This window comes from Takifugu flavidus, chromosome 1, assembly GCF_003711565.1.
Source record: "Takifugu flavidus isolate HTHZ2018 chromosome 1, ASM371156v2, whole genome shotgun sequence".
Lineage (NCBI taxonomy): Eukaryota > Metazoa > Chordata > Actinopteri > Tetraodontiformes > Tetraodontidae > Takifugu > Takifugu flavidus.
In genome coordinates this window covers 16,598,493-16,612,241 of record NC_079520.1, presented here as the reverse complement: position 1 = coordinate 16,612,241, position 13,749 = coordinate 16,598,493, and the positions used below count along the sequence as shown (strand labels likewise).

The 13,749-nt window shown below is 45.9% G+C and overlaps 2 protein-coding genes across 17 annotated transcripts; one reads left to right on the top strand and one right to left on the bottom strand.

Annotated features, from left to right (window-relative positions):
- Positions 1-182: 182 nt before the first annotated feature.
- irf3 (interferon regulatory factor 3) lies at positions 183-4,940 on the top strand. 3 transcript variants are annotated; one of them, XM_057029505.1, is made up of 11 exons: positions 183-446; positions 1,082-1,248; positions 1,330-1,501; positions 2,119-2,192; positions 2,270-2,327; positions 2,432-2,500; positions 2,615-2,860; positions 2,960-3,050; positions 3,278-3,567; positions 3,648-3,766; positions 4,035-4,940. In XM_057029505.1, the coding sequence occupies exons 2-11, from the start codon at positions 1,084-1,086 to the stop codon at positions 4,146-4,148; spliced, it is 1,398 nt and encodes a 465-aa protein (XP_056885485.1). In that variant the 5' UTR covers positions 183-446; positions 1,082-1,083; the 3' UTR covers positions 4,149-4,940. The 3 variants fall into 3 exon arrangements, with proteins under 3 accessions (XP_056885485.1, XP_056885493.1, XP_056885505.1); XM_057029513.1 differs by having other exon boundaries at positions 256-383; XM_057029525.1 differs by lacking the exons at positions 2,119-2,192; positions 2,270-2,327 and having other exon boundaries at positions 308-446.
- Positions 4,344-13,261, bottom strand: si:dkey-94f20.4 (synembryn-A). 14 transcript variants are annotated; one of them, XM_057029303.1, is made up of 17 exons: positions 12,880-13,125; positions 11,651-11,738; positions 9,451-10,091; positions 9,213-9,366; positions 8,980-9,074; positions 8,826-8,873; positions 8,097-8,114; positions 7,930-8,019; positions 7,275-7,861; positions 6,946-7,081; positions 6,620-6,808; positions 6,422-6,516; positions 6,162-6,312; positions 5,979-6,074; positions 5,766-5,910; positions 5,353-5,632; positions 4,344-5,246 (listed from the first exon to the last, which is right to left on the bottom strand). In XM_057029303.1, exons 5-17 carry the CDS (start codon positions 9,067-9,069, stop codon positions 5,120-5,122), a joined length of 2,052 nt encoding a protein of 683 aa, XP_056885283.1. In that variant the 5' UTR covers positions 9,070-9,074; positions 9,213-9,366; positions 9,451-10,091; positions 11,651-11,738; positions 12,880-13,125; the 3' UTR covers positions 4,344-5,119. The 14 variants fall into 14 exon arrangements, with proteins under 14 accessions (XP_056885283.1, XP_056885335.1, XP_056885266.1 ...); XM_057029355.1 differs by lacking the exons at positions 9,213-9,366; positions 9,451-10,091 and adding an exon at positions 13,170-13,261 and having other exon boundaries at positions 12,880-12,926; XM_057029286.1 differs by having other exon boundaries at positions 8,980-9,081; positions 9,213-10,091.
- Positions 13,262-13,749: the final 488 nt, after the last annotated feature.

Below are 13,749 nucleotides of genomic sequence, written 5' to 3'. Positions count from 1 at the left end.
ACATCCAGAAATCAAAATAAATATGAGGTCAGAATTAGACCTTCCTGTACAGGTCGCCGCACATACATGTTTGCTAATATCTAATCTAAATTGAATTTAGATTGTTATTATTTGTTGTGAGGGTGTGATTCTGTCGGTCATGAAATTAATTTAAAAGGCTAATACGGTAATTAGAGTGTAATTATGTCTTCACACATAGGGGTTATCAGTGCTGCGCGCAATGGTGGGTATTAACTCCCCCTAGCGGTGTCTGCAGGTATGGTCTGTGACGTTACTGTGACGTCAGTTGGAAAACGAAACTTTGCTGTCGGAGTTTCCCGAGAAAACCAGAAGCATTCGATTCTTCGGGAATCTGCAAGTGAGACCTGTCAAAGGTTCACAAGGTCAGTGAAAGACTCACAACGAAGCCGCCGTCTCGCATCGTGTCGTCCATCGATACCGGTCAGGTATGTGGTTTATTCAGGGGGGACGTTGTTTTTGGCCAAATCAAGACTGCTGGTGCTAACGTGTCAGTAGACAGGACTAATGTGCCCATATTATTATTATAATTATAATAATAATTATTATTATTCTAGTGTTTTTGGAAGGTTGACACAGCTTCATTTCATCCACTTCCTCATTTAGTAGATTCCTCCCAGACTGCAAATGAGTTATGCTTTTTAGGTTTTCTGTCCTCTTGATCAAGCTCTAAAATCGGTTTACACCCCCCCAAAAAGAATTCGGGAGTTCTGTAAAAGTGTAGTTTCGTTCGACTCTATCTCCTCCTTCTTACAACTCAGTTGAAAGATTATTTTAGCCGAAATCTTGATTTTAGATCTTTGAGCAGAGTCCTCTCATGTCTAAATTATTGCATTAAACACTAAACAATGTTAGGTGACATGATCGTGCTTTTTACCTATGATCAGGTTTTTAATGAAATCTGCTTTGGATAAATAATCCAATAATAAAAGCAACATCAGCCTATTGTTCGAAAAGGTCACATTAACAGTTTTGTTTTTAAATGAGCACAATATTAATTTATTTCCATTGTCTTGAGACTAAAACTGGGACATCAAGGCTGTTTCCTCTTCCTCTTCTGCAGAAATGTCTCACTGTAAACCGCTGCTCATCCCGTGGCTGCGAGAACACGTCAACAGCAACAAATATCCAGGAGTGCAGTGGACCAACCCGGAGAGAACGGAGTTCTCCATCCCCTGGAAACACGCTCTAAGGCAGGACTCCTCGGACGCCGACATTCTCATCTTTAAGGTGACTGACTGCACGTTTCTGATGAAGGGGAACGCGGATGTTGCCCACACAAAAAGGCTAAAGCATGTATCCTCCCTGCAGGCCTGGGCAGAGGTGAGTGGAAACGGACGCCCGCATGGGGACACATCTGTCTGGAAGAGGAACTTCCGCAGCGCCCTCCGAGCGAAGGGCTTCAAGCTGGTTTCCGACAACAAGAACGACAACGCAAACCCCCACAAAGTCTTTCGCTGGCCAGAGGAGTCCCCTTCCGCAAGTGAGGACCTGTTTCGCTGCATCCTGTGAAGTATATTAGTGAACCTGACCAATATTAAACCTACTTCCTGCTACTGGACCTACATGTACTGTTCAGGCTGGTTTAGAAACAGCAAGTTATATATTTAAATCCTCTTAAGACCCGAGCTCTTGTTTGATATGCAATTTTTATTTCTCTTTGCTATAGGCCCCAGTTAAGCAGAATTAATTACTGTGGTAATCTAGCCCAAAATGTGATGTCCACACATGTGGACGCGGGGTCTTAAGACACCAACTCGACTCTAAACTGTGGGAAATTTTGGTCTTGCACATGCGCCGCAGTTTGAAATAGCATAAGAACCTGCTAATACTGTAAACACATACTGCTCATTTATGCTCACGCACGAGTGTGTGAGGGCCGTCCTACAGTACGCCTTAATGGCCTCCTAATTACCATTCATCTCGCATTCACTTATGATTGGGTTTGTGGTTTGTGGCTGAGATTTTGTCAAGCTGCTATGCAAATTCGGGAACTCGAGTACAAAGCCATTTGTAGAGGAGATTAGAAGATGAAAGGGCTGTTTCTGAGCAGAATCAATCCTGAAAAGCCGCCTGAGCTCTTTTCTTTTACTCTCCAAGAAAATTCCTCTGGCAGAAACCAGAGACAAGGTGAGCCCGACCTGCACGAGGATCTGGGCCTTCCTACACAAGAAGTGAGAAAGTCAAATGCAAATGATGGATAAAATCAGATTCCAGGTGATTGTATTCATGTGTGTCTGTGCTATTTTAGAGCCAAGCGCAGCCCTTTCAACATTGCCTCTATCTTCCAGAAGAATCTGTCTTTTTAAGTAAGGAATGGAAGTGATGTTTATTTATTTTCTTCACTTCCTTTTGTACTTCAGTAGACAGATAGACAGATTTAAAGAGCAGTTCTTATCATGTCTCTCACTAGTTGACTCCACCGCCAACAATGATATTCTACAGGAGTGTCTACAAGGACTGAATATTGGCCCAGAAACAGGTACACCTATCAGCTCAGCTCCTCTCCTCACACGTTCAGCCGCTGAAGGTAGAATTTATTTTATTTTTTTCTCCCTGGAAAATAGTTTTTCGCTTTTTCCAACTTTTCCCACAGAGGGCACTGCAGGCTTTGAGCCTTCCCCTGAGCAACAGCGTCTCCAACCGCAGGCTGTGATTGGTGGGTGCGTGTTGCCTGGGCAACAGCAGTATCCAGTAACGTTTGAGGGTGCAGCCGGCGAAGACCAGTTGCCTGAGCAACCGGCACATCCAAAGGAGGAGGCTGAGGGAGGAGCCTGTGGTGGGCAGCTGGCTGAGCAGTTCATACATACAATGAACATGACGAGTGATGGAGATCATTTCAGTGAGTTGGAGACCGCTGCCCCCCCTCCCCCAACATGCTATTGTAGCAGAGTTTCGAATGTGCAGCTCTTACACGCCTTCTGTCTCCATGACTCCTCAGAGACTCAGTTCAGGGTGTCGGTGTACTACAGAGGGGTGAAGGTGTTGGAGCAGCTGGTCGAGAATGAGGCTGGAGTCCGCTTAGTCTATAGGTAACATTGCAATGAGCCTCTCGTGACATCCAGCATGTCTGACAAATATCCTGTTGTTTATTTCAGATCTATGAGATTGATAGTGATGTATGTATAAAATTAGCATACGGCTCATTACAGTAGTAAGCTAAGTGATTCTCTGGGACAGACTTGCCACATTTTATTACAGCTTCCTGGCTAATGTTTATGTCAGACTATGGCCTGAGATTGTCCTTCCTTCCCTTCAGGCCTGATCTCTTGGGTCCGGTCCTGGATCCCAAGTCCGGCCTCCACATGGTCTCTTTGCCGAGTCCTGGCTTCATCCTCGATCAGAAGCAAGCCGAACTAACTCAGCGCATCCTGGACAATCTGGGCAACGGTTTGGACGTGGGAGTTTTGGGCCACGTGGTTTATGGTCTGCGTCGAGGTGAAGTCAAGGCGTTTTGGAGCATCTCCAGGTTCGACCAGAGCAGAACGCCTCAAGAGGTTTCTAAACTGGAGCCTCAACCCCTTTACCTGTTCAAGGATTTTATACAAGGTGGATGAAACAAACATCACAGATAATTACATGAAATTCCATCTTCACCCTCATGGAATGTAGCTTCTTTTTATCATTAGGAATTCTGGATTTTGTTAATGGCAGAGACAGCCCTCCCTATTCCCTCTTCCTGTGCCTGGGGGAGAAATGGCCAGATCCAGACAGCAGACCTTGGGAGAAGAAACTCATCACCGTGGAGGTGAGAGAGCCTCGTGAATGACGAAAACTCACAGACAGCATGCAGAGACGTCCTAGCTGAATTCTAGTTTGGCAGCTGAAGTATAGTTTGTTGTACAAACCTGTCAAAGGCTGCCCACTTCTGCAAATCTGCCTCACTAAATGGAAGAAACCCTAAACCCAGGTGGTGCAGCAGGTGTGAAAGGTTTCAGTATTTATAGAAAAGCACCGTCTCATTCCAGGCGTCACACCTTCCGCTCGGGTTTAAACCGGTTCTCCTCTCCTCTCAGGTGGTCCTGACCTCCATGGAGCTACTGAAGAACATGGCCATTGCAGGCGGCGCCTCCTCTCTGCAGTCGGTGGAGCTGCAGATTTCACTCGAGGAGATGATGGAAATGTGCTGACAACTGTTGCTGGGCCTTCTCAAGCTGCTGCTGCTTTTACTCTACCCTCTTTATCTTTTACGTGTCTTTTTACGTGACAATACTGATGTACGCCGACATTCACCTTTTCATTTGGATTTTTTTGGAATTAAAATCTTATAACTGACTGTGAGTGTATGAAATAGGCAGGAAGAAACACACAAGAAACCACAGCAGTTACCACATGGAGCAGATGCACAACTTTATTTAAATATTCCTCCACCAAAAATGAGAATACCTGCAGCCCGAAACCACCTGAAGGCAGTTCACACTACAGCCTAATCTGAGATGGTTACCAAGCACAACACTCCAGAGACGTGACCGAAGAAAGCAAACATCACACGTGGAGGCCGCGCACTGCCTATCATGACTACTGATTTCCAGTTTTTCCCTTTTTTTCCAGGCGTTTGTCTGTCGTGATCGCAAACCCAGGGGCAGAAAAACCCCTGATCCAGTCATAGAACTTCAGACTGACGTTTGTTGTCATGGAGATAGAGCTTTGTGGAGAACAGCTTTGTGGTCACGTGGTACAACAGTTGCCACGCTCGGACATGGAAACACATGACTACGATTTTGCATTTACCTTAACATGAGTGCAAGCACAGGAAAACAAAGACTGTGGGGATTATTACAACGAGTTTGTGGGGATACGTCTGATCTTTAGAGGTGAATTTATTTAATTATTAACTTTATGTTATTGTGCAAATCCTTCTGCTATTTTAAAATATTCTTGAATCTGTCTGAAGCCTCTAAATAAAACTGGAGCACATGTTACACGGATGGCGTTCTGTTATTACCATGATTCAGTTTGTTCTCCTATCAGCTGAGATTTGTATTTAGCGTGACCTCACTGCTGCGTACCACAGAGAAAAAAAGCATCCTGATTTGCTGACACCTATTTTTAGATAGAATATTTACAAAAGAAAAAGAATTTCAGCGAAGGGCGAGGGATTTTAGTTCTCTCCTTCGTCATTGTCGGAGCCAGACTCCCTCTGCTCGGGGATGGGTTTCTCCATCAGTCCTGACATTGACACCAGCTTTCCCCCTGCATCCACTCCTATCGCCTGGATTAGATTGTCTCTGCAAAACAGACGTAAAATGTAAGTGAAACTCTGACATGACCGAGGTCGGCTAGTTTCAAGTGGATAAAGCCGAGGAAAATAATGTGACGAGCCTTTCCACTGACTTGGCAGCCTTGTTGAAGAGCATGAGCAGCCTCCTGGCCTCCTCTTCCTTCTCCTCCTCTGTCATACCCTCCATGGGGTCTGGCTGCGGTGACTCCACCCGTCCCGTCACCGGATTGATGCGATCTTTGACCTTCCGGTATTCCTCTGTGTCGGAGTCAGAGTCGCTGGAGTACTGGCCCTCTGGGCTCGGGGTCCTGAGACCGTGACCACCCAGCAGCCCTCTGGAGGCCAGCAGGCCCGCTGCGTTGCCATAACCAGTGTGCTTGACAAAACGACTCACTGGAAGAAAAACTGCTGCTTTAAATGATCTATATTGTGTCTCTCAGTTATTTGTTATTTTAGAGGAAATGTAGAGAGGGGACTGGGGTGGCCTCCCAGACAGACTCCTAGGATTTACCCTGTTTGCCCTTACCGTTTTCTTTACAGAGGACAAAGATGAGGTCAGCAGCGCAGTGTTTGAGATCCGTATCCAAATGTGTCATGAGACGGATGAGGCGACTCTTCACGGTTGTGCCCTCCTCTGGCCGGTGGGTTACGTCTCTCAGAGGAGGGAGAATCTAAAGCCAGGGTTAGAACTTCAGCGCATCATATCCTCAAAAGGTTCACTAGTATGGAGGAGCCTTACATGTTTCTTAATGTATCGGCGTGTTTCTCTGTGGGCTCTGCAGCTCTCTGTTAGCAGATTGAGGATTGGCGTCAGCTTCTCCTTCATCTTTTCACCCTGAAAACATAGAATATGTTGAGTGTTACGTGCAGCTTCTACAGTTTTCTTTTCTGTTAAACATTAAGCCTCTGCTCTCTGCTTTACCGACTCCAGACGTCTCTCCATGAACAGCACCAGGGTGTGGACACAGTCCATGTTGACCCCGAGGCATTGCTCCGAGCCTGGTCCCACAGGCGCCATCAGCAGCACGTCGAGGCACTGCAGAGGCAGCGCCGACAGCAGGTTCACCGTGTGACTGACAACAACAAGAGTGGGAGCCGATAAGAGCCCTGAAGGATCATTTAAACTGAATAATGAGAGCACATTTTCCTGCTGAATGCAGCCTGACATGAGTTCATTCTTACCCCTGCAGTTCATCAGTTTCATCTGGAAGCAAACAATGCTTCATCAGGCAAACACGTAGAAGCGCCACTAGGTGTCGGTAAAGAGCCGCATCATCCTGGAGGGGAGGGAGAATGAAGAGAATTCCAGAGGAGGAAAGGCTCTGATTTCAGATGCCATCTGAAGCTTGACAGGTCAAATATGCATTCAGTGTCACTGACCTCGCTCGGTTCCTGCCTGTGTGTGCTGTAGGTGATGTTGAAGAGGATTTTGAGGATCTCTATGATGCGCTGTGAGGCTTCCAGTGAGATGGGGGGTGCAGCTGGGCTCAGCACACACTCATACTGGTCCTTCCACTGAACCTCCAGGCAGTTTTCCAGTGCTGCAGTAAGAATAGACACCCCTCCCTCCTAGCAGAGCCACATGATGTGCATGAAAAAAGGGAAAGAATTTGAAAAATGTCACACAGTCGAAACTGCTCAGTGTAAGCACTGTTAAATTAACAGTAAACGTCACGGTAATTAGTGTAGAAACTGAGACCAGGAACCTGCTTAAGCTGAGTCCTGAGCTCTGGTCGGAGTGCAGTGATGAGGAAGACGAGGCGTAGTTCGTAGAACTGGACACTGGAGGGAGGCGAGCAGCTGATACTGGAGGAGAGGCGCTCGATGAGGCCACACATGAGTCTGATGGAAATAATAACCAGAGTTCAACTGTTTGGAAAAGGAAGTCAAGCTCATGACGAGTCAGCAAGATAAGCCAAAGCCACTTTTCTATCAGTGTACCCACGTTTCCACAACAATGATCATTTGTTGAGATCTACCCAATAACGCTGGCGGATGGTTACACAGCAGGGCTGTTGCCTCAGTGTGGGCCTACCTGAGACTGCTGAACCTCTCCTGGGCCCAGATGCTGTTGTAGACCACATTGCACAACACCTTCATTGCCTCCTTCCTCTGTGCCTCCTCTCCAGAATCCTGCTCCTCTTCCTCCGCATCCATCTTGCTCTCCCTGCGGTCCCTCCTTCCTCGCTCTAGCAACTTCTGATGGACGCTGCCTCTGTGCATCTCATTGATGCTGGTCCTGTGGCTGCCTGCCCAGCTGATGCTGTCTAGGTCTCCGCTGTTGGCGTTGCTGACGTCACTCTTGGCGTCCTCGTCAAAAGCAGAGCACTCTTCGTTGTGGTCGTCTTCATCTTCATCGACGCGACTCTGTGACACTTTGGCCTCAGCAAGAGACGCAATAATGCTGTCATAGAACTCAGTGTCGGAGTCGCCCGCGTCCTCACTCCTGTCACAGGTGGTCAGTCCGGCATGTCTGGCCAAGGCCAGGAGGGCGGTGTCTGTCACAAAGGGTCCCAGGACCTTTTTGTCCCTGGAGAGGATCCTCAAGGTGCGAAGACACACTCTCAAGAGATGACCTTTGACTCCAGTTCCTATGAACCTCAACAGGACAACAGCTAAATTCTGGAGACAAGCGCAGATATATTTTAGTGCCGTCCCTTTAAAGAAGAACTGTGAAAACCGTCAGTTACCTGTCTGAGGATGAGACCTCGATTCTCCTGGTCATACTCATCACAGTCCGAGTCAGAATCAGCGTAGTCTCTCACTTTATTCTTCTTAAACTGACACAGGAGGACAAAGAACCAAGTTTAATCATTATAGAAAATAAACATTCATGCTTTAGTTGTTTACACCGTACCTCTTCCAGTTTTCTTTGCTTTATGAAGTATTCCATTGACAGAAAGCAGTTCAGCAGAAGAGATTAGCTATTAGACAGAGTCATGCAAAGAGGCTGCACTACAGAGCTGTTCAGGATCATGCTAAACTAAGCTGAAAGGAAGAAAATCTTCTGTTTTTCTTGAAAAAGATGCTTTCAAAGATGGTACAGATTGCTAACTATACGTGCAAATACTGTACGCGATTACAGGTGTGAGAAAAGGAGCTAATAAGAGCTTGTTTCTGGCCTCAGGATGCTGCTGTTTGATTTTGTCAATTCAGAATGAATTAGCAGAATCTGATAGTTTGTATTTGTTAAGAGCCACAAAAGAGGGGAAAAACCAAATAGCTGGTATTAATATATGATGCATCACAGGTTTTGATGACTTTTTTGGCTTAATAGCTTTAGTAGATTTTTAAAAAATAATTTTAAAAATCTGTAGCATTCTTTTTTCTTTTAGCATTGTTCATTTGTTATTTCAGTCATTTGAATTATCCATTATTTAATGTCCACAAATGAAGTGGAAGACTTGAGTAGATTAAGATGGGTAGTTGGCAGCTCTCAATCTGCCTGAGTGTGCAGGGAGAGAGGATCAGGGGCAACTGATGCAGCACAATCACTAATCACACACAGCCTGGGAGGGATAGTGACGTGTGTAGAAACACAGGAAGGACGGACTTGACATGACAGCAACAATAAGACACTACTTACTTTCCTTCTGTCTCTCTCCTCTGCGTCAAAGAAGAAGCACTGTGCAAACTGCAGGACAGACATGACGCTTCACTTGTGTTCTCGGCAGCAGCAGCGGCAGCAGCAGCAGCGCTGGCATGTCTTCAGGAACGTGTCAGACGTGTGCGTGTGTTACCTCTTTGTTGAACTGTTGCAGCTGCGCGTCAACACCGTTCTCGTCTCCCTGCTTGATGCACCGGATGATTCCATCCAAGTCCAGGTCCATACTTCCTGCAAACTCAGAGAGACATCAAGAACGTTTCAGGCAGTTTCACAGCATAAAGGTTATTTATTAGTTACATAGAAGAACAGACACACATGATCTGCTCAGCTAAATCTGTAGCTGGCAACGCCTATCGTGGCCCTTACCTTTGACAGTTAAGTTATTCCGTCAAACTCGCAAAATCACCTAAAATCTGCCGAACCAAAGCGATGTGGCTATATCAGCCGTATGTCCAATAAACTCCTGGGTTGTCCTGTTACACCTGTGTATCAGCCTCTCTCTGTCCGTCTCTCCCTCTCCCTGTAATCCAGGAGACACAGGAGCAGTGGAGTGGTTATGGTCATAATCCACTAATGGACTCTCAGCTTATATCTCTGCGTTGACCTTCGGGGCATCTAGCGCACATCTCTCTGCGTCCATCTTTAACACACTCTTCCACCAAATCTCTTAATGGCACAGAAATATTCAGGAATCTGTTATGCTTCTGTGGATGTTGCGTAACTCCACACGCCTGACAAAAAGGCTTGGGTATTAGATAACATCAATGACAGGTCATACAGCCTTCAAATGTGATCAAAGCTTTCAATCATGTAATTGAAAAGCTGCAGCAATTTGCCCAGACAGTATTATAAATCTGTCGGCAGCACCAGAACATGGAGCTATTTTGTGGCTCACCTAATTTAGCCATAAAGCGGAGTGTTGCACAATACTAGCATGAGGAAATTACAAACGATCCTTCGTATCCCGTAAAAGTGAATCTAACGTCTAGTTTCTAAATCGAAAATTACGATCTATTAGAACTTTTTGAAGCAATGGTTATCTTCCTTCTCATCTGAGCTGTTACACGTGTCCTCGAAGACTTGATCTGCGAGAAGATGATATGTGAGTGAGGGACAGGCCTTCCTGACAGGATGCTGGCTCTTGTGACAAGTGGGTAAAGGAAACGCGGCCTGGGATCGGGTGCATTGGGGCAACAACAGGAAGCACAATGCGTCAGCGATAGCAGGACGCAAGTCATCGGGACTCTGAAAATAAATAAATTAAAAAAAACAACTATATGAACCCAATGGGGGGAAAACTTCCAGTTGCAACACAGGATTGTTTGATTCATGCTGACACAGACTGACATCATGTGCAGATGTGACACTCGGCATGTAGGCGAACCTCAGCAAAACCTCGGCAACATCATGAGCTTACTCTACTGCATGGATTTGGACTTGTGGATTTCTGAATTTGACCCTTTTAAAGCCCCTTTTTAATATTATTATATTGTTTTGGACAGATTCTGTTTGTCGTTGCTCTCGACTTAGATGACAATAAGTTCACATTTTATTCTAGATGAGTAAAGAAACCCATGAGAGTTTCACACGCTTTTTACGGCATTAATAAGAATTCAAAAGAGTTTTATTTTTGCTCCATTTTAAATATCCAATCCAATAAATTTTAGTACATGAATGAGTAAAAGTTATAGCTCTTCTGTATAGTAATATGATAAGGCAATGATGAGAATCACGCATATTCAAGGTCTCAGTGTGTGTTCACCCAGCAACGCTCCTCACACACGAGCCCCGAGGTGGTCTATGACACCACTGTTGTTACTACTCACACGCACATTACGGTGGATTTTCAAATATGCTGATACATCAAATAGTTCAGACATATTATGAGGCACCCAACCATTCCTGGGAAGCCTGTACCGCACTCGCCTCTGGGGCCAATAAGCTCTTGAACATAAACTGGCCCAAGACCGAAGTCCTGCAGGTGAGACAGTCCTGATCCACCAATCTTTCTGTTCAACAGGATCCTGGTTCATGTTGCCTACATTACAACACCTTTACTCCACAGTTTTCCAAGCAGGAGCGTAAAACCAGACCGACACGGAGCCCCTGTGGAGACCTCTGTGGTGTCTCCAGAAGGACTAAGCTTCAGGCCTTCAGTCCGGCCTCTGTCGTGTCGGCCCCTGAACAACGGGCAGCCAGGCTGGATGGCTTCAACATCAGGGTCCTCAGGCGGAACGAAGGAGAGAGCTGGATGTTACCAATACGGGGGCAGATCCAACAACCATCTGCATCCCAACGATGCGCAGAGAGCGCTGATATGGTCACTCCACCTGCCTACTCCTGGGTCATCCCCCACGTGCCGTCATGGGTTTGATGCCCAGCAACAGGCTTGACATAATTAGTTAAGAATATCGGTCAAGAATCAATTGTATGAATATTTGTAATAAGAGAGAGAATAATTTAGGTTTTTTGTATGTGAGGTCTATTATTCAGTATATTACTGAACCAATGAACTATCTCATTATTTCACCTACGGGGGGCATGGTGCTGCTGTGGTTAGCACTGTTGCCTCACAGCAACAAGATCCCGGGTTCCAACGCCTCCCAGTGTCTGCGTGAGTTCTCTCTGGGCACACGGGCTTCCTCTCACAGCCCAAAGATTCGAGCCGGTGGCCCCGTCGGACATAGAACCTATCCAGTCGTGCAGACTGAGACAGGTTTTGGCGCCCAGTGAAACAGCTCATGAATCCAAACAACAACAGAGATTTGTAATCTGGCTGCTGATGCTCTCGTCTGCACGTGTACCTGAAGTGACTCAGTCAGCTCCTCTTCAGACACACACTGCTCACACGTTAGTCACAGGAAAGTCAGACAATGGAGTCGAGAGGGGAAGCTGTGATTGAGAAAGAGCAGCAAGAGATGAGAGCGCTGTGGTGTAAACCATCAACCCCCCACGCTCGCTCCTAATGGATTTACTGAAGGGCTAAAAGATTAAAAATGCTGGCATCATTTACCCAGAAATAAATTTTTCATGTGTCCAAATATTTCCTCAACCATCTGTTGCACTGACAACAGCTCCTCTTTGCCCCCATTATCCCTCAGGATTTACTGTCTGGAAAGATGGAGAACTTGTTTTTGAAATACGTGTGGAGGGGTGGATGTGAGCGAAGGCCGGCGGAGGAATAAACAGTGACGGCAAGAACGACTCAAGGGAAAACGGCACAGGAAAAATGGGGCGATAAAGAAAAGCCTGGAGGGGAATTGGTGTTATTTTGGGCTCTGCGGGCTTCCTGCAGGTGATGCAGATGAAAGAATGATTTCTGGAACAATTGCTCAGACGCGAGGGAAGGCTGGGATTAGAGGAGGATATGGATGGGGGAGGGTGCGCGGAGCATAAAGTAAGCATAGAAACGATGTAAACATTGCAGACTCAGGGTCACTTAAAGTTTAAGTACAATACCGTGCTACGACACTTCTGCGAAGAAAAAAAAGAATAGTTCATGCCAGCGACACATCTGTAAACAGAAACGAAATCTGCCAGCATAAGTGATAAATTAGGGTGGGAAATAAGACTGTCAATAACGCCACGTCCCAGAATCCAGACACTCCCCCTACGTCCCGCCACAACACTATAAAGGAGCACAAGTGGACAGGAGTTTCCAAACTTTGCCAGCGAGCAAGTCAATACTGGTTTATTCCAAGAGAAGCAACAGGAATTTGGGATTATCTTGGCGGTAAGCGTCATCTTGGATTCATGTATCTGCATTTGGATGAGTCTCTATCGTGGCTTTTGTTTCCATTTATCCACATTTTAAACACTAAATCTGGACACTGCTGTCCTCTCCCTCACTGCCGATTGTCTCACGCAGGCCACTGAGGTATGGAGATTGGCATCGTGCTGCTGCTGATTGTGACTTTGACTGTCGCCACACCGCTCAGACCGACTCCCAGGTAGGAGAAAGGACACCAGTAAGAGTACAGGTGGGAAGAGAAACACGGTGTGAGATCTTAACGCGTTTCTTTGATGCACTCACAGGCCAGACGCTGTCCTCCCTGCGGGCACTGTCCAGGGTTCAGGGCTGAAAACGGAGACACAGGCGCAACATGCTCAGGCACTGAGGATTGTTCCTTTTATTTCAGAAATCAAAAATCTGAACCTGGAAATCCTGAAACACAGGTACGAAAGGCGTTCCCCGCGACTCCGGTCAAAGGGGATCGAATGAATCATGCACTTATTTCAGGAAAGGCATTTTGATCTTAACAACTGGCAGTTTTTGCTTTGAATGGAAAATGTGTGCGATATTAAGGAAGCCTTGACTTAACTTTATTTCTCCACTCTTGACAGAATGGCAGCCAGGCTCCGTCCACGGCGTGCTCCTCAGCGCGGTTGTCAAGTTGGGACGTGCCAGGTCCACAATCTGGCCAACAAGTTGTACCAAATAGGCCAGAGACAGGGTAAAGATGAGTCCACAAAGGTCAACGACCCGCAAGGATATGGCAGATAGGGGGGAAAAGGGGAAATGATCACAGACTAACAGGTGGACAGTTCTCAGCAAAGTCACTTATCTATTTATAACCAAGTATCTGTATTGATTCTGAGTATGACTGACCGGTACTTTGCAGCCTTGTGCTCTGTATACACATTGAATGTGGATATTTCAATGCTAAATCAAATATTTAATCCTTTATCTTCATAAAATAGAAATACTTATATTTAAATGTATTTTACAATAAATATTTAACATAAAAAGTGTATGGGGGTTATTGTTTTTGCTTTGGGTCTTGAGACAAGACGCCCAAAATAATTCTTACAGGTCGATTACGTCATGTGCAGCTAGGAGATTAAAAAACAACTGAAGTGGGATTACGTGTTACTTTCATTAAATAGTACTTTCATTTTCACA

Excerpts from the sequence above, each read along its gene's own strand:
- irf3 (XM_057029505.1), top strand. The coding sequence starts at position 1,084 with ATGTCTCACTGTAAACCGCTGCTCATCCCGTGGCTGCGAGAACACGTC. Across the intron at positions 2,193-2,269 it reads TGGGCCTTCCTACACAAGAA|AGCCAAGCGCAGCCCTTTCA; the intron begins GTGAGAAAGTCA and ends GTGCTATTTTAG. Across the intron at positions 3,767-4,034 it reads AGAAACTCATCACCGTGGAG|GTGGTCCTGACCTCCATGGA; the intron begins GTGAGAGAGCCT and ends CTCTCCTCTCAG.
- si:dkey-94f20.4 (XM_057029355.1), bottom strand. The coding sequence starts at position 9,069 with ATGGACCTGGACTTGGATGGAATCATCCGGTGCATCAAGCAGGGAGAC. Across the intron at positions 8,874-8,979 it reads TGCAACAGTTCAACAAAGAG|TTTGCACAGTGCTTCTTCTT; the intron begins GTAACACACGCA and ends TCTGTCCTGCAG. Across the intron at positions 7,082-7,274 it reads GAGAGGTTCAGCAGTCTCAG|ACTCATGTGTGGCCTCATCG; the intron begins GTAGGCCCACAC and ends TATTTCCATCAG.